Source organism: Dicentrarchus labrax, unplaced genomic scaffold (assembly GCF_905237075.1).
Source record: "Dicentrarchus labrax unplaced genomic scaffold, dlabrax2021, whole genome shotgun sequence".
In the NCBI taxonomy this organism is placed as follows: Eukaryota; Metazoa; Chordata; class Actinopteri; family Moronidae; genus Dicentrarchus; species Dicentrarchus labrax.
This window is the reverse complement of record NW_026136709.1, coordinates 16,746,492-16,771,964: the sequence shown is the minus strand read 5'-3', so window position 1 is coordinate 16,771,964 and position 25,473 is coordinate 16,746,492. Positions and strand designations below refer to the sequence as shown.

The 25,473-nt window shown below is 40.5% G+C and overlaps 1 protein-coding gene across 5 annotated transcripts; it reads left to right on the top strand.

Annotated features, from left to right (window-relative positions):
• The first annotated feature begins 268 nt into the window (after positions 1 to 268).
• On the top strand, positions 269 to 25,473 carry myom1b (myomesin 1b). 5 transcript variants are annotated; one of them, XM_051411011.1, is made up of 39 exons: positions 269 to 404; positions 830 to 1,043; positions 2,934 to 3,068; positions 3,197 to 3,371; positions 4,835 to 4,992; positions 5,180 to 5,272; positions 6,241 to 6,329; positions 6,738 to 6,779; positions 7,529 to 7,543; positions 8,389 to 8,550; positions 8,708 to 8,869; positions 10,493 to 10,634; positions 10,814 to 11,013; positions 11,236 to 11,289; positions 11,422 to 11,546; positions 11,681 to 11,864; positions 11,951 to 12,125; positions 12,208 to 12,329; positions 16,976 to 17,172; positions 17,248 to 17,374; positions 17,695 to 17,879; positions 17,969 to 18,083; positions 18,171 to 18,327; positions 18,412 to 18,518; positions 18,635 to 18,679; positions 18,778 to 18,914; positions 19,031 to 19,175; positions 20,051 to 20,110; positions 20,213 to 20,280; positions 20,384 to 20,497; positions 21,378 to 21,437; positions 21,709 to 21,796; positions 21,889 to 21,927; positions 22,041 to 22,146; positions 22,397 to 22,560; positions 22,738 to 22,774; positions 23,042 to 23,064; positions 23,452 to 23,507; positions 23,622 to 25,473. In XM_051411011.1, exons 2-39 carry the CDS (start codon positions 892 to 894, stop codon positions 23,880 to 23,882), a joined length of 4,476 nt encoding a protein of 1,491 aa, XP_051266971.1. In that variant the 5' UTR covers positions 269 to 404; positions 830 to 891; the 3' UTR covers positions 23,883 to 25,473. The 5 variants fall into 5 exon arrangements, with proteins under 5 accessions (XP_051266971.1, XP_051266972.1, XP_051266974.1 ...); XM_051411012.1 differs by lacking the exon at positions 7,529 to 7,543; XM_051411014.1 differs by lacking the exon at positions 21,378 to 21,437.

Genomic DNA, 25,473 nt, shown 5'->3' with positions numbered 1-25,473 from the left:
CTTAAAAAAGGAGGAAAAAAAACTCCTATTACATTAATTAATATTATAAGTATTTGGATAAAACCTGGACCAAACATATGGACAAAAAATACAAAAGCGAGCCTGTGTTTACCTGCATATGAGGCAGCAATGCTCATCGGCAGAGACCTGCACCCATAAATGTGTTGCACTACGGGAGCTGATTTGCCCCCCAGACTCTGCTCTCAGCTATATTTATCTCCACCCTCACCATAAAAGGCTGTGACTGCTGCTTGGACACTGTGGCAGGGGCCAATATTATTTTTGTTGTGTAGACCGCAGCCCTGTGTGCACCTACCTGTAGGTTTGCTGGGATATCGAGCTTTAAGTGTGGCGTTGAATCATCTTTTCCTTTAACGCTTGGAGTTTGAGGCTTTCTGTCCAGGGTAAGTGGCAACTGTTGCGCAGGGATTAGATGTGATAAACCAGATTGTAGTTGCTGCATATGTCTGTCTTAGCATGCTGAGAAAGTGCCTGATTGCCTGAATCTTATATCATGTCTTGCTAGCTGATGTTGCAGGTTTCATAAAAGTCTTTTTCCAGTTTATTTTAACAAGGAAATATGCAGTTTTTGGCTAGAATATTTTTAATATGCTTATACTGGCATTATGGGATTACATAATTCCTCCACAATATTATTTTTGCTTTAATAGAATGTATTTTTTTCTCTATCTTGAGAGCTAGATTAACGATCCATGTTCAACTATTTAGAACATGTTGAAGTCTGTAATGTCTAAAATGCAGTGAAATTCACGATGAACCTCCAGTATATCATAATCCACCTGCTCTTGAACATTAACTAACCACACAGACAAACAGATAGGCAGCAAGGAACTCAGAAACTCAGGGCTCAGACCAACAGCGGCCTGCAGCATGTCTGGATCTATACCGTTCTACCAGAAGCACCATCGCCACTATGACCGCGGCTACCGCAGCAAGGAGGCAGAGTCTAAAGTGAGCCAGTACCAGTCCAGTAGCAGATATACTGCTGGCAGCAGCATGTCCGCCACCAGCAGTAGCAGGGGGTAAGGACGAGGAAGAGGATCGTACCTTCATCAATCTTTGTCACAGGAAATCCCTACCGCTCCCCTTAACACCACCGCACAACCCAACTGATCAAGTTCACCTCCATGACCCTTGTTGGATCCTGTCACAGCTATGGGATCATCTTTCCTGCTAACCACCCTTCCCCCCTCAGTTCTCTTTGATCAACCCTCACACACACCTGAGGATCTTTGCTCTTTATACTGGTTGAAAATCAGCTTTGAATCCTGCATGAAGCTCTGTGCACGTAGGCTGAAAGATGCCCTGCTTGCTTTTATGCATGCTGACAAACTCTTACCTTTAACACACCTATTCCCAAATAACTAAAATGATTCAGAGCAAAAACCCCTTTGTTAGATAAGCTGTATGGAAATGTTATGTAACGGCTGAGTTATGGTATATGGCATAGACTGAAATAGAATATTGACCTGTGCATACCATGTTGGAGGGAAAGTAACAAGTGGCAGTTTGTCAGTCTTGTCCAATTGAAATCTGAACCTCTGTGTTGTGAATTTTATACATTTAAATCCTGGTAGTATTTACATGTATTACTATGTCTTGGAAATATAGCTGCTTCACTTTATTTCCAATAGACATGAGGAGAGTTTATTAGTGGTGGTTTCTGTTGCCCAGATGTGTGCGCTCCCTGTTGAATGCATTGATCAGCTGTCTGGGGTTTTTAATATACAATATACATGAGACAAAGTAGAAGAAGTTAGTTTGAGTAATATATTAATGGAAATAAGTATTAATTTGTGGAAAGGAAAGAGAGAACAAATACTGTACTATAACTGTATTTTGGTTTTGTAGCTGAACTGTGCGATCATGTGTCACTAAAGGAGCTACCATTTGTCAGGAGGAATAACAAAACACCCAGTTAATGGTGTTCCTATCTTTTACAGTGCCTGGCAAATCTTTAAATACACTGGCCTGAAGAGTGTGAACAGGTCAGAGGGCTTAGGTTTTACTAACACCATCTGATCTTTGCCTTTACACCCACTGCTGGGCAACCCACCAGCCACAGAGTCTGTGCTGCGGTGAGGAAAGGAGAATTATGATGTGATGATGATTCAACAATCAGGGTGTTCACGATATTGTTGTTATTTCAAATATACAAATTAATTTACGTAGACGCGAACATTGGATTTGTCATGTGAGATAACTTCTCCAATGAAACTGAAGCTCCTCACATTATAATCTATTTTAATGGGAGTTGTTGGAGCCCTGATCCTGGAAAGTCAAAAGAATGTAAATGGTCTGAGCTAAAGGGACAGTGACCCAGATAGATACAGGAAAAATGAGGGCAGTTGCTCTGTCACCCTTCTTGCCCCCGCCTTTTTATCATGTTCTTGCTATCTCATACCCTGAGCTCCTACCCCCAACTCTCTGAGTGGTGCAGATAGTGTTACCACAGACTAACTGTGTGGCGTCTGACCAAAAATCTAAAATCAAACTTGTCACCGCTTTCCTGGATTTATCTTAAGAAAGCACACAGAGAGAGATAATTGTAGTATGACCGTGGGTTTCTGTATGTAGTGGATAAGGATTTGCAAGAGAGTTTGTGAGTTTTTTGGCTACAATATTGGATGTACTCTCAGATTTGTGGCCCTGATATGTTACCATAGTATGGGTCTGTTGATTGATGACTGTGTTCAGTGGACCTCAGTGGTGCTCATATTGTCTTTTGTATCCAACGACCCCTTTTGTAAATGCTAAATATTCAAAACTAAACCATCTACACGACTTCCCCACTGAACCTTAATCTACAACTCATCTACCCTCACCTTGGCTTCATCCCCACATGTTGATTTTATGTTATTAGCTGCACTGTCTGGCTGGGTGCCAGGCTGATGGTATTCTATATGTCCCAGACTTAAAGTGTCTTCACATTCTGGGCTGGACGCGAGCAGACTGAGCCCTATACCAAAGAGAGCCAAGCCAACTTACTTGGCTGTGGATAAAGAGAACCAAATCATCGGCTATGTAGTGCCTATCTTCAGGGGCAGGTAATAAAGTCTTAACTGTATAAAAATGGAGCTACAGGAATGTTTTGCAACATCTTAAAGTTATTTCAGTTTTAATGCTATGCCTTACTCCCCAAATCCATCCCTGGCTCTGCTCTACAAACTCCTAGTCAAGAGTTTGCTACAGGACTTTCGGATACAGAGGAAGCAAGGGTGAGGGACACTGCTGCATACATGGCTCGCAGGGATTTGTTCACCAGTGGCCTGGAGATGGAGAGGTCAGAGCTGATCTCCAGGAAGCAGACCATGCGAGAGTCGGCTGAACGCATCTCTCTGAACAAAAGGGTCAGTGGGGGAATTTTACATGTAGCTGTTTTGAGTTGATACAGGAAGCCATGGACGTACTCAAGAACATAGCTAACTGCTTATTATTACATCACAGAACATCAGTTTAGACCTCAGTGTTTGTTCTGGTGTGTAACCATTTTCCTTCATGACATCACAGATTGGCTTTTTTTCATACCTATTTTTAGATAGTAGACTGTTTCTGTTCCATGACATCACAGGGTAGCTTATGTTACTTGTGACATCACAGCCAGCCAATCTGTTTTATGACATCATAGAATGACTTTTGTTACTTGTGACATCACAGTAGACCATTCTGTTTCATGACATCACAGGGTAGCTTTGGTTACTTGTGACATCACAATATGTCAGTCGGAATCATGACATCACAGAATGATTTTGTTACTTGTGACATCACATTAGACCATTCTGTTTCATGACTTCACAGAACGGCTTTTGGTACATGTGACATCACAGCCAGCCAATCTGTTTCATGACATCATAGAATGGCTTGTGTTACTTGTGACATCACAGAAGGTCATTCTGTTTCATGACATCATAGAATTGCAGTTGTCATCACGGTACACCATTCTGTTTCATGACATCACAGAGTGGCTTTTTTTACTTGTGACATCACAGTTGACCATTCAGTTTTATGACATCACAGATTGTTGTGTCACAGTAGACCCTTCTGACTGAACCACAAATTAGCATTTGTTACTTTGGATATCATCAAAGTAGATCATCCTCTTTGATAACATCACAAAATGTCTTACTTGAGACATCAAAATGAAAAAGAAATCCGTGATTTAAGTTTAATATTATACTGTATACATACAGTGACAGGATTATGTCATCTGCAAAGTTGCATAACTGAGGTTAATTAATTGTAGTGCTGCTTAGGAACACCAAGTGCCTGTGGCTAAGTGGTTACTACTACTCCTTACACAAGGGAGTTATTTATGTCCCTGGGTGATTATGACAAGTAGTATCTGACCATTCATTAAGCATCATAAAAGCCACAGCGACCCCCTCACTGTATTTATCTGTCTCCACTCTGCCAGATAGCCTTACTACCGGGTGACAAATTCCTCAGGAGATCGTGTTCCTTGAGACACAGGGAAGCAGTGTCCCAGTGGTGTTGTCATATTAGGTGTTGACCTACTGGATGCACAACTAGATGGGGCCTCAACACCCCTAGCTATTCCAGGACATAATGAACAACACACACTCACACTCATAACAGTTGTCGTACATCTTGCATGTGTAAAACAAATAAATGTTATATGTTGGAATCTTGCTAATTTTGTGTCTGTAAAAGCTTCGTTTTTGCTACAACCATGCATTGTGAATTACTGGTGAAATATGGTGATGTTTTTTTCAAATGTTTGTTTTGATTTAACAGTTTATGATTGGTAAACTGTCCAGAGTTATTTAATGCTCAAGTGCTGTTCTGTTTGTAGATCCATGAACACGGGGAACACTTTAAGCGCATGAACGAAGATAGCCTGATGCACCCCCCGGAGTTTGTGATTAAACCACGCTCCCACACCGTGTGGGAGAAGCAGTGCGTGCGGCTGCATTGCACTGTCAGTGGCTGGCCCGACCCACGGGTCGTCTGGTAGGTCACATACATACATAACCTCATATCTGTCTTCTCCGTTCCTTCAGCATCCTGCTTATTCCTTTGAGCTTCATCCAGTTTCCATGGCTTTATTATTGTGCTCTTGATTTGGTTTGATCCTCTTTAAGTTCTGTCTGTTCCCTCTGGTCTGTCTTCTTTCATGTTTTCTGCCTCCCACTATAAGGTACAAAAACAATGTGACAATTGACCCTCTTGCCAACCCTGGCAAGTATAAACTTGAGAGCAGATACAGCGTGCACTCACTGGAGATTAACAGGTAGGTGTAGCTTCTCCCATCCACAGTTCTTCAAATAGATTCTTCTCACAAAGCCACGAAAATATATTGTGCTCTTGTTTAATATTTATATAACGAGTGGGTTTTGTAGATCCAGAAGAAACATTGCAGAAAGGACACAAATTTGCATACAACTTAGCTTATTTGACTTATTGTTCTTACGTTAGTTTGGCTTGTTATTAGCTGTAGCTCCTCATCTCTTGAAAAAAAATTAGTTCTCAGGCCCTTTTAATTGAGTTTAACATAGCTTGTCAGAATATTTACCCTGATAACAGACCATAGACTGTAGAAAATCACATTTAATACCTGAATTCCAAGAAAAGTCATCAAACATATTTGTATGTTTTAATGTTGCAGGACAAGAAAAGAGAGAATTTTTTTAGACATTAAAGTTGATTTTCTCATTTCAGTTTAGTTTTTATTAGTTTCAGTCTTATTTTTTATTATAATATGGAGAGGTATTGGGGGGCTTGGGGCAAGATTTAAGAAGTTCAGAATCGGTATTACAATACAAACACAGTGACTCACACTTAGACATCCCAGTCTCAATAAACATACACACCAATGCCTCCTCATGCCTGTTGTATTAAAATTGAAACCTAGTTTTAGCTTTTAGTTTAGGTTTAGTTTGCCCAGAACAAATTATATTATCACATGTTATTAGATTATGTCGACAGTAGTCTAACTGTTGGTCTTCACACAACAGAAACTTTACTGCACAGAGCCCCGGTACAGAGACCTACACCATGACATCACCAGCGGTGTCTATTTATTGCCAGAGTATTCCCGGTCAGAAGTCATGGAGCGCTTTACAGTCGTGGGCTCACATAGTTGGTATTATTTACATGGTTGAGAGGGCTGAGGTTGAGGTGGGGGAAGGGCACTGTACACGTGAATCCTTAAGAGATGCGTATCATGGACATTGATCACATGATGCTCTCCTCTTTCAGATGTGATTTTGATGACACAGCGCAGTATCGTGTCTCTGCAATGAACTCCAAGGGAGAGCTGTCTGCATTTGCCTCCGTCGTTGTTAAGAGTAGGTTTCACCGAGTCCTAAAACTATCCACCCAGCATGCTCTCGACATGACCAAACTCTCAAACACAACTTTTGAATTTAAAATCACAAGAAGCATCAGTGTGTTTCCAAGTTTCCAAATGTAGTTTTTAAGGTTTTTTTACTTTAAATTATTTAATTATTTGAAATAATAAATCAAGAGTACATCTAAAGTAAATTGTCAAGTACTAGATTTTTTAATTAATAAACTCAAGTGTAATTGTACTACACGCTTAGTATTTTTAAGGTAAAACTGAAAAGTTGTACGTCATTTCTTACATGATTACATAATTTTGATTTGTTGTCAGTATAATTCTGTACATGCAGTTCCTCTCTATGCTGTATATGTGTTATATGTATATTAACAGCGACTGCTGTTATTCTCTATAGGGTTCAAAGGTGAAATTGATGAGTCCCTGCCAGCACCAAGACGTAAGTGTGAAGTTTTTAAGTTTGAGTTTTTATTGTATGCTGTATTGTGGATTTAAAGCTGCATTAGTGTCCACTAGGGGGCAGAAGAACAAGCTGAAAGACACAGCCTTGACATATTTCCATCCTATTAAGTCAAACCTGTTGGGAACAGTTGCTTATTATATCTGTTGTGTTTTTCACCACCTGATGAATATAAGTCATAAATTAATTCTCCTCAAAGCTCCGTTTTGGTCTCCACCAACTCTTGAGATAAATATCTGTGTCTTTAGTTGCAAGATGTTTGATCTTCATTAGCTATTTGCTAACTTTGTCTGTCTGCTGTTTGGCGCTGTGCATGTACCGTACAGCTGCTCTATCAGAGCCTATTTGCGTAAAACATCTGCCCTCTTCTGGAAGAACAGTTAATGAGAGAACTGAGACTGAACAGCAGATCTTCTGGTTGTAAAACCAAAACTGTTTGCTAAAAGGGGCTAAAAGGCTCCACAAAGCTAAACAATTAGGTAACAAGTGACTTATTACACATTAAATGTAGACCAGGCATTTGATTCAATGTCAAAATAATGCAGCTTTAATGTTGGCATTGTGCCATTCTTGCTCATTCTAAAAAAGAAAAATAATAATTTGATATTATTAACATTACTCATGCTGTGTTAACTGGTGGGATGTGGTGGGTTCGGGGCTGGAAAAGACAATGGGTGCCACTGCACTAACAACTTTTTTGTTTTCTTGATGCTGCGGCGACAATGCAGGGGCCAGTACTGAAGGTAACAGGGCCACAAGAATCTGGTTTGAAAACGTTTTGGTGAACTTGATGTTTCCACTGACCACTTTGACTGCGTCCATGCATGGCCACTTGGAAGTACACAGTTTTTCTTGAATAGTTAACCTGGAAAAATCTACAGATTTTTCAGCTTGTCCGGTTCCACTTTGTGTGCGTCTCCAATGTTGCGATATGCAACCTTGTAAGTTTATGTTCTCACTGGGTAGAAGGACTGTGCAAGATGCATCTCCATTAAATGAGAGTACATTTGATAGTGTTATAGTTGATAGAGCCTTGGAAGTAGAATGTATTGGTAAAACTAGAGTGTTACAAAGTAGATTTCTTATTTCATTATTTAATCCTACATATATTGTAAATATTTCATGTGTAAATAAAGGTGCTAATTATATTTTCAACACAAATTCAACAACTTATATCGCTAAATATTGAGTGTTTTTTTTATTTCAGCAAGGGTTTTCACGTGTCTGTTGTGCTTCACTGTTTAATGCATGACAACATGTTGTGATATTTCCCACACTTCTTTCTGTGAGCTCTATACTGTAGTTTCAGAGTCACTCTTTTTGGTCTGTATATGTTTGTTGTCCTTTATTCTTACACATGTGATATATGTGTCCACCTTCTTCTGTCTGGCTGAAAAGTTTTGATCTAGCTGTTCATGTTTTTGGATATGATTATTGATCATGATCATTTTCTGTCTCTTTCACAGTGCAATGTTTTGTTCTTGCATTGATTTGAATACGGTCGTCTTTCCTCCTGTCTGCTGTGTGTATGTTAACACAATAATGCCAGTCCAAACTCTGACTCTGCTGTTTCATGCTTTGTCTGTAGATGGCCCAGTGTCTGAGTATGGCATCACCTTCCAGACTCACATTGTTGATAGGTTTGGTGTATCATTTGGAAGAGAGGGGGAGACCATGAGTCTGGGATGTACGGTCATCATTTACCCTTCCCTGCACCGCTACCAGCCAGAGATCCAGTGGTACAGAAATGGTAAGCATTTGAATCCAAGATGTAGATTACTGTACTACTTTGGTTGGGATAACTGCATGTCTTAAAAAATACAAGAGATTTACCATTTGCATGTTTTTGCATATAAGAGGGATATTAGTGACCCATGTTACTAAGCCATATGTATTTTTTTCTCCAGATGCTCTGCTGTCTCCTTCTAAATGGAACCACATGCACTGGAGTGGAGATCGAGCCACACTGACGCTCACACACCTCAACAAGGAGGACGAGGGGCTCTACACTCTGCGTGTCACCACCAAGTCTGGATATGAAACCTACTCAGCCTATGTCTTTGTCAGAGGTTGGTACACCTTCTCTAAAAGTAACGTGTAAAGATGGATCTCATTTGGGAGATTAAAGTTTTTATGTGCACTGTTAAGTTTAAGAGTGCATTTGTTTTGCTTGAGGTATCTTGAGGTATCTTGAGGTAACAGCTCACTATGAATATGCCCCAAATCAACTGCTACTTGCCTAAATATCATATCCAGATGTTGCTGTGACTCACACATTTGTGGCCATGCTGACAATTGTTCAACTCTCACTTCAGGTACATTTAGAAAAAGTCCTCAAGCCTTTAATTCCATAAAATGTTACGTATCTAAAATATCTCCCCACAGACATTTTCGCTGCAATCCCAGTCAACACAGGTTTAATGCAGCCTGATTCCCTCAGCTTTGTTTTTGTCAAGCATGTCATCAGATCAAGGTCGAAGTCCCAACAGCACGTCCTCTGGCACCTGATGACAATACCACATTTAATAGTCAAAGTGTTTGAATGTGAGGGAGTGGTTTTAAATAGGATATCACTAATAGAGACACCACCGGGTGGCAACTCCCTGGCATCTGTTTGAATACTATGGAAAAAGCGGTCAGTGAAGCTTATCTTTGCTGCCTTTAGAGACAATCTGACCTTTAAAGCTTCAGCTTCTACACATGTTGGGTATGAACATGCTGGAAAATAGACTCTGTTGTCCCCCTGTTGCAGCTCAGGGTCGCCCAGTGAAGAAAAGGCCAGGTACAGTCTCCATAACAAAACGCTATACGATCCTGGCTGCAGTCAGGCTATTCTCAGAGAGCTCAGCTATGGAATGGGTCTGGCTGTGAGTGCAGATAGATACTGTAAATATCTGCCTCAAGGAGAAACAATAGGCTGCCCAGTTTCCTTACTGCTCTTTGTGTGCTCAAACACTCTGGTTATAATTATCTCCTCTTGTTTTATCACTGTATATCTCCTTAAGTGGTCATTCAATTAAGTTGCCATATTAAAAGACCAGTGTGTAGGATTCAGTGGCGTCTAGGGGTGAAGTTGCAGATCGCGACCATTTGAATACAGCTCAGTCTTCCGAGTGTGTAGGAGAAGCTATGGTGGCAGCAAAACTTGTGAAAATGTGAAATGATTTGTCCTTTCTGGGCTACTGTAAAAACATGGCAGCCTGCACGGAAGAGGACCCCCTTCCTCTGTAGATAAAAACAGCTTATTCTAAGGTAATGAAAACACAAAAGAAAGTAAAATGCCTTAATAGGTGGTAAAATATGGGCTACATATGTACACATGTACCCAGTTAATACATGCTCTTACTTTATGATGCAACTCTCTACAGTAGGTGCCCTGGCTTTACCCTTATGTTTCTTTAAGAGTCACCTCTCTTATCCCCTTTCACTCCGGGGCGGGCTACTGCTAATTCTGTCCTCCTGCCGCTGATTGCTCTCAGCTTGGGTTTGACTTGAGGACCAGAAACATTCCTGGCATCAAGCCCTGCAGCTACACAGCTCACTTTAAAACAACCAGCTACAGTAGAATCAGTTCATTACAGACAAATCTTTGGCTCAAAGGTAAATAAAATAAAAAAATAAAAAACAATGGACTTGTACAGAGTGTTTATTCATACTGACAATCGTGACGGTGTTGTTACTGTTTGTGTTAGATTCTGATGCTGAGGTTGAAGGAGCTCCTGGTGCCCCTCTGGATGTGCGCTGTCTGGATGCCAATAAGGATTACATTATTGTCACCTGGAAGCAGCCAGCTATCGATCGTGGCAGCTCCATCTTGGGCTACTTTGTGGACAGGTTAGTCAATATGTCGCTGCCTGTTATTACTCTAATGCTGCTAAAAATGTGTGAAACCAGAATAGTGCAAGCAAGAATATGGCTGATATATAAACAGCAGTACTAAATCCACCATAAAATTAAAAATCCTTTTAATAAAAACCTAAGTATGTAAGACTTATACTGTAATATGTGTGCAGATGTGAGGTTGGAACTAACCACTGGATCCAGTGCAATGACACTCCTGTAAAGTTTGCCCGTTTCCCCGTCACTGGTCTGGTGGAGGGCCGTTCCTACACCTTCCGCGTGCGTGCTGTGAACAAGAGTGGCATGAGCCGCCCGTCCAGGGTCTCTGAGCCGGTGGCTGCCATGGACCCAGCTGATCGCGCACGCATGAGAGGTACAGAAGCCTTTACTGTGTGTCTGGTCAAACACAACCAGTCTGCTATCCATATTTAAAAAGCTTTATTGGACCTATAAGTGTGGTGGTCGGTCATTTTCTAATGCTTTAAAGGCTTTTCCACAACAGAAAAACAGCTTTTTATAGGAAAATTGTCAAAAAAAATTAAATAAATGAATTTTGGAGCAAAAGTATGGAAATCATTATTTTACTTATTGTCAGGTACCTCTGCTCCCTGGACTGGCCAGATCATTGTCACAGAGGAGGAGCCTGCAGGTAGGAAATCTAATGTTTAATACCAAGAATTTATATCATTCATATCCACGACACCCATTGACACAAAGGTTACGTTGTCTGCTGCACGTCTGCTGTCTTAAGGGACCTAATTCTTAATCTTTTGATCATCAGAGAGCATTGTCCCTGGCAGACCTCTTGAGCTGCAGGTGACAGAGGCAACCAAAAACTACGTGGTGCTGAGCTGGAAGCCACCTGGAGGGAAATGCCTTGAGGGGGTCATGTACTATGTGGAAAAGGTAAATTATACCTATTTAACTACATATTCTTACATTTTAAACCTGTTAAAGGAAAAATCCACATGGCATGTAACAAAACTGTTACATGCCAGTGTTTCTCTGACAGATGCCCTTGTATCCTTGCTTTTCTTTAGTGTGTCTCGGGCACAGACAGCTGGCAGAGGGTGAACACAGAGATCCCGGTCAAATCTCCTCGCTTTGCACTGTTTGATCTGGCCGAGGGGAAATCCTACAGCTTCCGCGTCCGCTGCTGCAACTCTGCCGGTGTCGGCGAGCCATCTGACCCAACTGAGGCCACCACTGTTGGCGACAAGCTTGGTCAGAAAACACACAAACATACGCGCAGACATCATAACAGCAGCAACGTTACATTCTCAGTTAATGGTCCATTTTCTGGTCCACAGATATCCCATCTGCCCCAGGCAAAGTTGTCCCAACCAGAAACACGGACACATCAGTTGTTGTGTCTTGGGAAGCGTCCCGCGAGGCCAAAGAGTTGGTGGGATACTACATCGAGGGGAGTATTGTGAACAGCAATGTGTGGGAGCCGTGCAACAACAAGCCTGTGAATGCCACCAGGTAAAACGACTCCTCTTTCTGTTTGTAACCAAGAATATTAAAGGCTGGTTGTTTTTATTTAAACAAACCGGTTTGTTTGCAGGTTCATCTGCCACGGTCTGATGACAGGAGAGATATACGTGTTCAGGGTGAGGGCAGTGAACGCAGCAGGGCTCAGCCAGTTCTCCCAGGAGTCTGAGCCTGTGGAGGTTAAGGCTGCTATTGGTGAGTAAATCCAGAGTGTTCATATCTCAGTACAAGATGGTAATGCAGGAATCACAGGATACTGAGAATGATACTTTATGCTGTTGTTTGTTTATGTGCAAAAATCAGCTGTTGGTGTTGAAGTCTGCATTTCTGAATTCATTTTATATGAATCTTTATTTAATCAAGCAATCTCGTTGATATTAGGAACATTCACACTTTGCTGTTCCAGGATAAACACAGCCAATTACATAAGGATATATTATTTTAGGGTAGTTTTGATATTCAGTTTCACAATAAATATTTAAGCTATCTATGAGGTTTTTAAATCAGTTTCTCAGACTTAAAAAACCTTTTAACAATCATCATTATTGCAGATGCAACAGATACAACTCATGGTAGTGTTTTCCCTTCATTATACACAATGCAATGCAGCCAAAACACATTTATTTTTTAAACAATTTTAGGAAAAAAAGATCTCTTTATTTTTAGTGTTTAGACATAAAAACACTCATATTTTCAAAAGGTGTTGTGTAGGACAAATGCAGGAAACCAGAGACGTCTGAAGTAAAGGTAGGTGTAGAAAGTTTAGGTGAACTCACTAAAAAGAGGACATTTCACCATAAAATGACTCCTGAAATGCACTTAAAACCACAGACTGATGATTAGTTTAAATATTAGGTGTAATGTTCCTTTAAAGTGCTGCTACAGTTTTGGATAAAACACGTAAAATGACCAGTATTGCTATTTTCCTTTATATGTTAACATGATGTTGTAGGTTACCGCTATTGTCTTCACTTCTTTATATCATCGGCATCTACACTCCCACACTTTCTCCACCATGGTTCCACTCTGTCACCCTGTCACGTTATTCTGCACTGTTATGTGCCCCACCCACCCACCCACCCTGTCCAGCCACATCCACCCCTCCTCCTCCACCACCTCCCTGCACAGCCTGAGGCGGGGTCAGGGTCAGGACTTGTAGACTTCCTCTAATTTGGGTCAGTGCGATCCAATTCAGCGGTTGTTACAAACCAGCCCAGTGTCACACACCACCACCACCCCCCATTTCCCTCACCTATCCTGGGCACAAGACGTGTCGGCAACCCCCATATGATGGTGCTAAAGGTACCAACACACACACACCTCCCCCACCCCATCGGTACCCTTAAACTGCACTGAGTTTCTCTGTCTTAACCTCTCTCTTAGCAGCTAACCGGGCAGTGGTATTGATCTGTTTATTAGTTCGCTGAATTTAAATGACAAGACTATAAATTATTTATGAAACACACAGTTTTATGACTCTTAATGTACGTTATACACATGCAATGCTGCCAGACTGGCCTACTTTTTATATGATTGGGTGGATAAAAATTGTGTTTGGGCGGTTTGAGGTAATTAGGGGCTATTTTTGTACCATCTAGGCGGTTTCCCCTGACAAAAAAGGGAGCTTTTTTTCCAGCGCCTTACAGCATGATTGAGACAGACAGGGCACTGAGTTCAGTAGACCTGCAAGATAATTTGAGTTAGTTTAAGACTTTTAAAAGCCAGTGATGGAAGAAGCACTCAGATCCTAGTAATCAGAGTATTATCAGCAAAATGTACTTGAACTATCAATTAAAAAGTACTAATTATGCAGAATGGTTCCTTTCACAATATTCTATTATTAAATTATTATTAGTTACTAACTTCAATAAATGTACTTATTTACATTCCACCACTGGTAAAAGCTTATATCTGTTCACATAAGTGAACACTTTTTATATTGAATGTAATGACATCTGGTTTTGAATCAGCCTAAATACTAAAAGGACATAAGGAGCTACAGAACAAAAGGAGGCTTGAGGCTCTCTGTATATGTATCCTATTTATCTACTGGAGCTGAATTATATGGCTGAAATCATGGTATTTTTCCAGTTTACATCAGGAAAAAAACTCTTTACACATACAAAACATGATCCCTAATGGTTTATTTTAGTTTATGTTAGGTGAAGGAGCTGAGAATCTGTAAAGCAGTGACTCAGTATCTCCAGCTGGAGCCCTAACACGTGCAAAACAGACCAATCCTGCTGCCGTGATAAATGTGAGAGACGCTCTCTCTGACCTCCTGCATGTGTTCCCTAAAGTCTCACTGCATTATAACTAACATAACTTCCAGCCTTTGGATGTCACTCATTCACTGGCCAGCTTTGTGCTGAGCGGCATGCTCTGTTTTCCCTTATGAAGCACAACTAGTAAAAATGCGAATGTATTTCTCTGCAGGCAGACGTATTGGTAAAATTATATGACAAAGAATGCAATGAGTAGTTCAACCACAGTTCTAGATTATCACTATTACTATCTACTATTAATTTCCAGTACATTTAATACAAGAAAAGTTACAGCCCTCAGTTTTTAACATTGAGGAAAAACAGAAACAGTTATACAGCTTCATATGAATTAGATCATGGTGTGCTGTAACATTCAATCTCGACACACCAGTTATTTAATCTTTTGAGTGGAAATCTAGGAGGTGATGAAATCTATTGGCATTGTTACTAAAGCACAGTGTTTTTTTCATAAAGGGTTGGTGCAAAGCCTGCACATCTACACTCATTGGCCGTTCTACGTCACTCATCTGCATGCTCTCATAATCCCAAATGAACTCTACTCACCTCCTCACAACGGATGTCACTCGTTGGTCATCTTGTCTTCATTTTTCACTCTCAGTCAGATGAAGACATTTTACTGTATTTGATAAGCTGTATTTGGTACTGAATATTGCTTTCTGTCTTTCTGTTTCTGCTCATCTTCTTTTTGCTCTCTGTATGGATCTTTTGCCTGTTTTTAAAAAAAAACAACCTCTTTTGCTTTTCTCTGCTAACTCCTGTAGGGGGCGGCATCCCTCATGGTGTGTTGCCGGAGATGGGGCCGGGGGGTAACGTGGGCCAACTAACCGAGCACAGGCCACGCTGGACGGGCACGCATGAGACTGTCCAGTCCCCCCCTGACACTATACAAAAGCGCAGTAAAGCTCAGGCTGACACTGAAGCCAGGGAGGGGGCCGGGGCTGCTAGCTCAGGCCTCGTACAGCCCAACCCCGCAGAGAATAAAAGCAAGGGTGGCAAGAGAGGCAGTGTGTCTTGGGCCCCTGACCTGGCAAAAGACCTGGTCTCAGAGTCTGTGTCAGACTCAGTTTCTGACTCACTTACTGACATAGCCAAAGCTGCACTCTTAGACGCAACCCCTGCTGAGGTTCAGGATCAGGCTGTAGAGACAGTCTGTGAGCCTGAGACCAAACAGGCATGTAAGTTCTCTGTAGATGCTTCAGCTAATCGGGAGACAGCGAGGCCCAGGAGAGAGTCGGCAGGTGAGCACCGGTCAGAGATGGAAATCTTTTCATCAACATAAAAACACACCACAGAAATTACCCCCACCCCCTGACTTAGGAATCCATCAACATATTCTACCTTGACTTTACCATGTAATTAAAGAATGATTCCCCTTGTTAAAGCATCTCTGCAAGGTTCTACTTTTACATTCACGTGCTTTTAATGATCAATAAACAGTTGTTCAAGTGCTCTACTGGTATTCTTCTCTTTAAGGTAAGTCACTGTAAAACACCACCAAACTTTAACTCAACACAGTCACGCTTGTCAACAGTTTTGCTGGCCACCACTTTCCCACAACCTCCTCACTTGGTGGCTCGGGCGGCGTCAATCACCTGGCGCCTCAGGACCTGCCATCACATCGAGTACCCAGAGCACTTTAACTCACAAGCACACACACACACACACACACACACACACACACACACAAGTATGTTGTGGCAGGAGCCAGATAATCACTCCCTGTACTTGAAAAGTGGGTCATCCGACCAACACAAGAGCAGGACACTTGTGACCTAAGACCTTTTGGGTAGTGCACTGTGTACTTCTTCAGATGTCCACCTCTCGGGCACTTTGACCAACTTCTCACCCCTAAATAGGGGAGGGTGTCAAGTTCACGTGACTATTTGTGTACGACAGTTCAATTTATTATCCCCGTGTTACGTGATCCTGCTTTTGGACCTTTTGCTCACAGTCACTCCTTCAAGTCCCAGAAATGACTGTGCCCTTTGTTGGTATTTTCTTACCACATATTTAATATAAGATATAACTATTGACCCATTCTAATTAGTGGTATAAAGGAATGATTTGACATTTTGCGAAATATGCTTTCTTGCTGAGGGTTAGATGAGAAGATTGATACCACTTAACTTTCTTCTAACTCTCAGCATGAAAGCAAATAACTGTATTTCTTCTTTAAGCAGATCAGAATACAAAAGATATACAAGGTTAAAGGTGCAATTGTGTTGTGGGCTTGACAATATTCTGTTACAGCAGATATTCACCTACTATTGTCCCACACAATCCAGTGGTGACGTAATGTTTTGGCCCTGGAAGAAAGTGAGTTGTAAAACAGCTGATGCCTGCTGTAAACGGAAAGGTTCTCAGTAGTGAGACGCTGAAGTTCAACAGCATCTACAAACTCATGAAATGCATTTTTATAAGAATTTCAGCAACAACAGCTGGACGGAGGTGTAAAAAACTAGTATCACCTCATTGTAGTGCTTCAGTTTCTCATTACGTCACCCTGTTCCCCTACTGAGGGATTATGGTGTTAATTGGAGTCTTCTGCCCTCCCAGCCTCCCCTGCTCCACCCTATGGCATCAGTGTCCTGGAGTGTGTGCGCGACTCCATGGTGCTGGCCTGGAAACAGCCGACCTTCATCGGCGGTGCTGACATCACCGGCTACTTTGTGGATTACCGTGAGGTCATCGATGGCGTGCCAGGGAAGTGGCACGAGGCCAACATCAGGGCTGTCAGTGAGAGGGCCTACAGGGTGAGTCTAACCCCAAATACAGAGTTGATTTTACAGACCTGTAGGACAATTTCATAAGTAATGTTTTGTTTCCAGGTGTCTGATCTGAAGGAGAATAGGAAGTACCAGTTCCAGGTGCGGGCGGCCAATATGGCAGGTGTCGGCATCCCGTCACTGCCCAGTGACACCTTCCTGTGCGAGGAGTGGACCATTGCCGTGCCAGGTCGGTTAGGCCACTATAAATTAACAAATTAACAGTAAAGACTAACAAAACAAGCAATAAGAACACATAGAACATAAAAACAAGCAGCACAAAAAACATAAAAGTATAAAGTCAAGATCAACAAGTCCTGAATTGAACTTTTCCTCCTGCTCACACTGTGATTGGCTGCTGCTGAACATCAATTATCAGTAAAATATACACATTTTATACAACATAATTTCTTTACCTTTTGCCCTCTTAAATAGTAATAAAAACATAAATCAAACTTACTGATCTGCAGTGTTTTAGCCTACCTGTTGTATTTCCAACTTGGACCACAGGACCTCCTCACGACCTGCAGATCAGAGAGGTGAGAAGCGACTCTCTGGTGTTGCTATGGAAACCACCTGTGTACCAGGGCCGTGATCCTGTCAACGGCTTCTACGTTGACATCAAGGAGGCGGACGCACCAGAGGAGGCGTGGAGAGGGGTCAACAATAAGGCTACGGAGAAGACGTATCTCAAGGTCGCTGTCATACTTTAACCCTGAGAGATGTATTTATATGAGCGGCAGCAGCTGGTGTGTAACCTGGTTATTTTTCTTATGTTTTTCAGATTAAGAATCTGAAGGAAACAGAGATGTATGTGTTCCGTGTGCGCGCTCAGAATAAAGCCGGAGTTGGAAAAACCTCAGATGTGACAGAGCCGGTCCCAGCTCTGACCAAACCAGGTAAGAAAAATGTTCAAGGGTGGTGACGAGAGCCTTACAGGCTCATCATTTCAACCTTTGACTCTCTCTATCATCTCTGGGTTTCAGGCACCAAGGAGATACTTGTGGATGTTGACGATGACGGTATCATTTCCCTGAACTTTGAATGCTGTGACGTGACCGCAGACTCCAAATTTGTGTGGTCCAAGAACTACGAGGAAATGACAGACTCATCCCGCCTGACCGTAGAGACCAAGGGAAACAAGTAAGATGATGCTGAGACACCCTGATCGACACCAAATCACTCAGTATTCTTATTTATTACTCCTATAATGTGTTTTCCCTGCAGGTCCAAAGCTGTTTTCCAAACTCCAGGGGAGGAGGACATTGGCATTTACTCATGTCTTGTCACCCACACTGATGGTGCTTCATCCAGTTACACTCTCTCTGAGGAAGGTAGGTTACAAAGTCCAGAAGAAGATTACACATTTCAGAGTTAAATGTAATAAAATGACTTCAGTTTTTGCTTTTTGACCTCTTGTTTATGAATCTCTTTCTCATATCTTTGTCAGAGTTGAAGAGGCTGCTGGAGATCAGTCACGACCACAAATTTCCCAGTAAGTGTTTCAGCATCAGATCTCATCGCTGCTGTTTTTAAATGTGTCATGAACTGGACTGTTTCTTTGAGCTGGCTCTCTCTCTTTCTTTAAACTAGTTATTCCCCTGAAGTCAGAGTTGGCCGTGGAGCTGCTGGAGAAGGGCAGAGTTCGCTTTTGGCTGCAGGCAGAAAAGATGTCAGCTAGCGGCAAAGTGGATTACGTCTTCAACGATAATGCTCTCTCTCAGGGAGAGGTCAGTGAACGAAAAAGGAAATTAACTCTCAGCACTTTGTGTTCATTCATATATCTTGGAATTATGTTTTCTGTGTGTGAATTTATGTTTAAAAAGGTGTCGTCCTTGGTTTGCAGAAATACAAGATGAACTTCGACAAGAACACCGGCGTGATTGAGATGATCATGGAGTCTCTCACCCCGGCTGACGAGGGCACCTTTACCTTCCAGTTGCAGGATGGGAAAGCTACCAACCAGTCCAGCTTGGTACTGATAGGAGACGGTACGTTCAGTCAACCAAAATAAAGCATTCCTAATGAGAGTTTTGCTTGGTTTAAATACTGTTTTAGAGGCTAGAACCCCATGGAGAATCAGTGGCTATTAGATTATTCAAAGTGATGCAAGAAATCAGCTTCAGTACAAAATATATTGCTGTTACATCAGCCTTCTAAAACCTGTTACTTTCGTATGTACAGCTATAATGCAGAGCTCTGCAATTCTAAGTTCTGGACACTGGAGGCCAGTAAAACATTTAAGAAATCACATGAAATGAAATACTATCAGTGTTACCAGATGGAGCAATTTCCACTAATAAAAGGTTAGGCTATATTCCAGTATTGGAATACAATAACAATAGTAATAATAATATGTAATTGTAATTGTACGTTTGTCTGTACAATCATATATAAAAGCATCCTGCACATGTCCAGATCAATCATGTTACACACATTAATAATATGTTTTAGATTTCATGTATTTTTATAGCATTCATTCAGCATTACAAATGTTATTTGTCAGTTTTTTTTTTACCCAAAACTGACCCAAGATCAAATTTCATTTAACTTTATTACAATTAAACATTTCAGTATTCTGTGATAACTGTGTGATAAAAGACCTGCAATTTGTAAAAGACCTTTATTTTACTTTACCTAATTATACAGACAAAACATATAATTTTATAAATTAACATTTAAAATTGGTCAAAGCCGGTTCTTGGCTCTCCTCAGGCTACTTTTGGTCAGTTCAGACATGCAACACTGATCCCAAACTACACTCATGTTAGCACATAATTTAAAAGCAACCAAACATGTATCACATTGTAAGATTTTGTGGTTAGATTAAGTGTTTAAGTGTTTAACATTGTAAACTCTTTTGCAGTATTCAAGGAGTTGCAGAAGGAATCAGAGTTCCAGAGGAAAGAATGGTTCAGAAAGCAAGGTACGGCTCAAATCAATTAATCAACTAAAGGTTTCAGCTCTACTTCATCTACGTTTGTAGAACCTGTTCTGATTTCCATTTTTATAACCATATTTGTTCCAGGTCCTCACTTTATCGAGTATTTGGGTTATGAGGTGACACCAGAGTGCTGCGTTTTGCTGAAATGCAAGGTCAGACAGAACTTTTAAGATTTTTTTTATAATGCTGCAGTCTTTCAAAGAAATACGGTAAGTGTCGTCATTTCTCACATTCGTGTGTTTTGCTGTATTTTAGGTTGGCAACATGAAGAAGGAGACCTCAGCGCTGTGGTACAAAGACGGACGTGAGATCAAAGCAGACGAGCATCTCGGCTTCACCGAGGGAGTGCTGAAACTGGAAATTGCTCAAGTAAGAATATGAGGAAAAAAATCTGTGAAGTCTGAATTTATGTATATATATGTATATTTCTGTACTGTATAATTGTCTCTATATTCATTTGCATATATGAATGTAAACATACAGCTCTGTTTATGTCTGTACTCTGGGCTTCTCTCACCTCAGTGTTGGTCCACAAGATGAGGTCTTTGAGTAAGTCGGAGTATAAAAATGATCAAAAAGGGAGTTGATAAAACATTTATTTTCTACTAATTATATCTAGTAACTCCTAAAAGGTCTTAATATAAATAACCAGCATAACTTCTCTTTAAAACAGATTTAACATATCATATTTTAAAGGCCCAGTGTGTAACATTTAGGAGGATCTTTTGGCAGAAATCACATTTTCTTAAATAAGAATCGCTGTGTTGACATTACTTTAGAATGAGCCATTTTTATCCACAGAGGTAGCAGGTCCTCTTCTACGGAGTCCGCCATGTCGAACCGCCATGTTTCTACAGTAGCCCAGAAAGGACAAATGAAACAGTGGCTTTAGATAGGAGCTTTCATGTTTTATGTGAGTTTCTACAAGCTGTATTCAAATCAATCTGCAACTTCACCGCTAGATGCCACTAAATCCCACACACTGGTCCTTTAAGACCTAACAATGGCCTTAAATTCATTCAAACTAAATTGTCGGACGCCATCATCACTTTCTCTAACTTTTCTGTCTTCTTCCTCTCCTCTGTTTTAATTTGCACTTTTCTCTCAAATTTCATCTAACCCTCTTTTCCATTCTTACGTCTCTGTAACTCATTCCCATCCCACTGTATCGTCTCTAAACGTCTGTGAGTCCATCCCGTCCAGGTAGTCTAACATATATAAACATGATGTCACATGTGTCCCATTTCAGCGCGACTCCCCCGCAGACACAGCAGACTATGCCGACAGCCTAATCTGGAGAAGACTAAAAGTTGGGATCAGTTATCTGTTATCATCATGGGCCAACGGCCACCTCTGGTTTTGCTGTTCTGCCTGAGAATGCTTTTTTTTTTTTTTTTTTTTTTTAAATCGATGTTTGTTCGTTTGTCTGTCGGCTTTTTTGCTTTTTTGCGTCATATATGTGTTTTCTGCAGCACCCGTAGCAGAAGGGAAAAGCTTGCCTTTTCTAATGAATACAAATCATATTCCTTGTTCAGTCTTGTTTATACGACTGAGTCTGACGTTCCTGCTCTCTCCGTCAGATCTCCAAGAAAGATTCTGGCGTGTATAAGGTTGTTCTGAAGGATGACAGAGGAACGGACACTTCCACATTGAATTTGATAGATCAAGGTAACCTTACACCCACACTAAGATAACAAATTATCACATGACTGCAGCAAATATACCACTATATATGTATATATATATATATTCTCTTCTAGGTTTCAAAGACTTGATGAATGAAGTTTTCAGTTTTATCGGTAAGAAGATTTTCATTGTACATTTTCTCCCCAAATAATGTGGTGCCTGATTCTTTTTTAATGTTCATGTTTTAAATGTGCACCTCTTTGTGGCTTTTTTTCTTCAATTACAGCCAATTCATCCACTCCGCTGAAGATCACAAGCACAGAAACGGGCATCCGACTCTACACATTTGTCAGCTACTATAACGATTTACTCCAAGTGACATGGCACTACAAGTATGTTCTCTGCTTACACTGCTGCTTGACAAACGTTCTTTAAGAATGATGGTTTATCTATTCATTTACCATATCAGTGTGAAAGTGTAAATTGATTAGATCTTGGATATTCAGTAAATATGTGCCTTTTGAGACAGATTTTATGTCTATAGTATAATAGTAAAACATTTCAGTGCTTTGTCCACCTGTAGTCTTCCTCGTGTTTCCATGTTTACGTGTCACAGAGCTTTCTGTATCGTCTCTCTGTCAGGGATTCAGCGATCTCCTTCTCTGACCGTATTAAGAGTGGTGTGGTGGGAGAGCAGCTGTGGCTGCAGATCACAGAGCCCACAGAGAAAGACATGGGCAAGTATGCCATTGAGTTCAACGATGGGAAAGGTGGTCTGAGGAGGACTGTTGAGCTGTCTGGTCAAGGTGAGACCATCAACATATTAGAAATTTCTCTCTTAGCTGCTTAAATCTGTGATTTCTTTAGACATTTGATCTCTCTAATAGACTTCTTGTACTTTTTTGTAACTCCGATTTCTTGTGTGTATCTACACAAGCTGAATTTCTTGTCTAACTTTACTACAACCTTGTTTTGTTTTGCAGCATTTGACGACGCTTTTGCAGAATTCCAGAGACTCAAGTAAGTTTTTAACAACTCGATAACTGTTATAATATTAGTTTAAGTAGCCACAATCACAGCATGAATAAAGACACACATGCTTAAGTGCTTCATGTGACATCTTATTACTATTCTCAAAAGACAAGTTGTATGTCAATTTAAACCTACAATTGTTCTGATTCAAGGAAATGCATGAAGAAGTATGCATGCAGTCTTAACTTTCACTTCTGATTCTCAGCACCTTTGACCTAATTTGTTGTTTCCTCTTTTTTTTTTTTACCTCTTCAGAGCTGCTGCTATTGCAGAAAGAAGTAAGTGATATTGTGTTTAAAGTGGCTTTGTGTTCAACAGATTTTAAGCCTGAATGAGAGGCAGCTGTTGAATCATCAATACGACCTGTCCTCTATATATTATGTAGAGATACTGTTTAATGCTGCAACTCGGACTTTAAACCAGTCTTACTCTTTCCATCTAATACTGCCTGTAAAGTCAAGATTCCACTTATTACGTTGATGATTGAGACTATAAATGTTTATAGATATTCATATATATTTAATATCCGAGACAAAGCTCTTGTTTACTTTATTTATTTATTTTTTTACAGGATTTTTATTTTCTGTAAAGCACTTTAGTTTGTGAAGGTGCAATAGGAATAAAATGTATGTATCTATTGTTGAAGTTAACGTTGTTTCTTTCAGGTCGTGCTCGAGTAGCAGGAGGTCTGCCTGATGTGGTCACTATACAGGAGGGCAAGGTAAACCGTTTCTGCTAATAACGGCTGATTCTGATTATATGCACACAAGCCTAAATGTAATTGTTATTCCTGTATAATATTATGGATGTGTGCTGCATGTTATCCTCCTACCAGGCCCTCAATCTCACCTGCAACATTTCGGGCGACCCCATACCAGAGGTCACCTGGCTGAAGAACGACAGGGAAATAACGTCCGACGACCACTGCATCCTCAAGTTCGAGTCAGGCAAGTTTGCCAGCTTCACCATCACCGCCGTGAACACAGCGGACTCTGGCAAGTACAGCATCCTGGTGAAGAACAAGTACGGCACAGAGAGCGGGGACTTCACCGTAAGTGTCTTCATCCCTGAAGAGGCGGGCGGCAAGAAAAAATAAAAGCGGTCCAAATCTTGTCGTAAATATGTATAAATGAAAAACACTGGAAACAGTTAAAGGAAGAAAAAGGCTTGAGGGTGTGTTAGATGTTTTGTGTAGAATATAAACTCTAGAGGTGCTGAATCTGAAATGAAATGTCCAAACAGTTCAGAGAGGAAATCCAGAGTGTGAGTTGTAACTTAAAAATTAAATAAATACGTCCTCATTTGGTCCAATGATAACAAATCTGAACCTAAAAGATGACATCATGTCCACTCAAAAATGTTACTGGTGCAATTGAATTTTGTGTTTGTGTAAAGTTGAGGCACGCAGGGAGATAAATCACTCTGTTTGCTTAAGAAGAGAGAATTACTTGACAATATAAAAACCAAAGATAATAGTTTTAAGATAAAAATGTTGTGTTGATAGGATGCAACGCTAAGTCATAGAAAATAAATCATGAAGTTAGTGTGGAATGTATATTAAAAAGCCATATGAATACATGTTTTATCCCATTTGCTACAAATTACGCAGACTTTACTGCCAACCAGTTACAATAACGTTAGATTGATCCATACATTTCAGTCAGTCAGCAGTTTATACTTTATTAAAATATATAAAGCATTTTGCAGAGACCTGAAACATGCTTGAAATACATGTGAAGTCATGATTAACAGTCATAAGTCATCATTTTTTTGTTAATCACAAACAACAAGCATGTGTCAGGTTGGTGCATTCAAGTGCTAAAGGGGATTTGGAACATAAAGGTTTTTAATTTCTGCAGCCCGTCATTGGTTCAGTTGAATTACCAAATAACATCTTACAAAAATCAAGAAATGATGGTGTTCAAACAACGTTCATTACTCTGCATTTGGCAGTTCACTTAGTACCTGTTGCTGCACCTCTTAAGCTTTCTGAATCCAATAACAGTTAATAATAGACCTAAGGGCTTTTAGGATTTAAGGACTAGCTGATGTATTTGGCCAAACATAATGCTACCTCTTCCCCATATTCAAACAATTCTGTGCAGGCCATGTGTGGATATAGAGCAATGCATAGTGCATATGCTAGTCTAGTTACGCTACCCTCCTTAGCCTCGGAAGTAACGCTGGGCTATCTAACGACTGTAGGTAGTAAGTTAGGTAGCTGAACATGCTTAAATGAAATAAAAACACATGAATTGAGCTAAAAACACATTGTATGCTTTTCAAAATAAAACAATAGAAGTGCACAAAATGTGTTGCAAATGGGCTAAAACATGATCCTTTAATGTAATGTGCCATTGCATCAGGTTTTACATTCAGTCCTGTTTTATTGTTATTATTCACAATAATTTGAATGTTGTGATCATGACATCACTTCCATTGTCTCCCTGTCTGTAGTGAACACTGTCTGTTTGCCCACTTTCATTATTGTTATTCATGTTATTCACCGTTGTTATGACATCCCCTTCACAGTCTATCATTAATGATTATGATGCCTCCTTTATTCATGATTGTGATGATAACGACGCCACTGTAAGAGTCTGTTAGATCACTTAGTCATTATTGCATCACTTCCTATTCCCCTGTTTCTCAATGAGACTAATAAAAATGAGCATGTACCTCCCCCA

What these genes read in the sequence shown, in the direction of transcription:
- myom1b (XM_051411011.1), top strand. Translation starts at nt 892, where the DNA reads ATGTCTGGATCTATACCGTTCTACCAGAAGCACCATCGCCACTATGAC. An exon ending in GCATCTCTCTGAACAAAAGG is followed by an intron (nt 3,372 to 4,834) that starts GTCAGTGGGGGA and finishes TTCTGTTTGTAG; the next exon opens with ATCCATGAACACGGGGAACA. An exon ending in CACTCACTGGAGATTAACAG is followed by an intron (nt 5,273 to 6,240) that starts GTAGGTGTAGCT and finishes CTCCTCTTTCAG; the next exon opens with ATGTGATTTTGATGACACAG.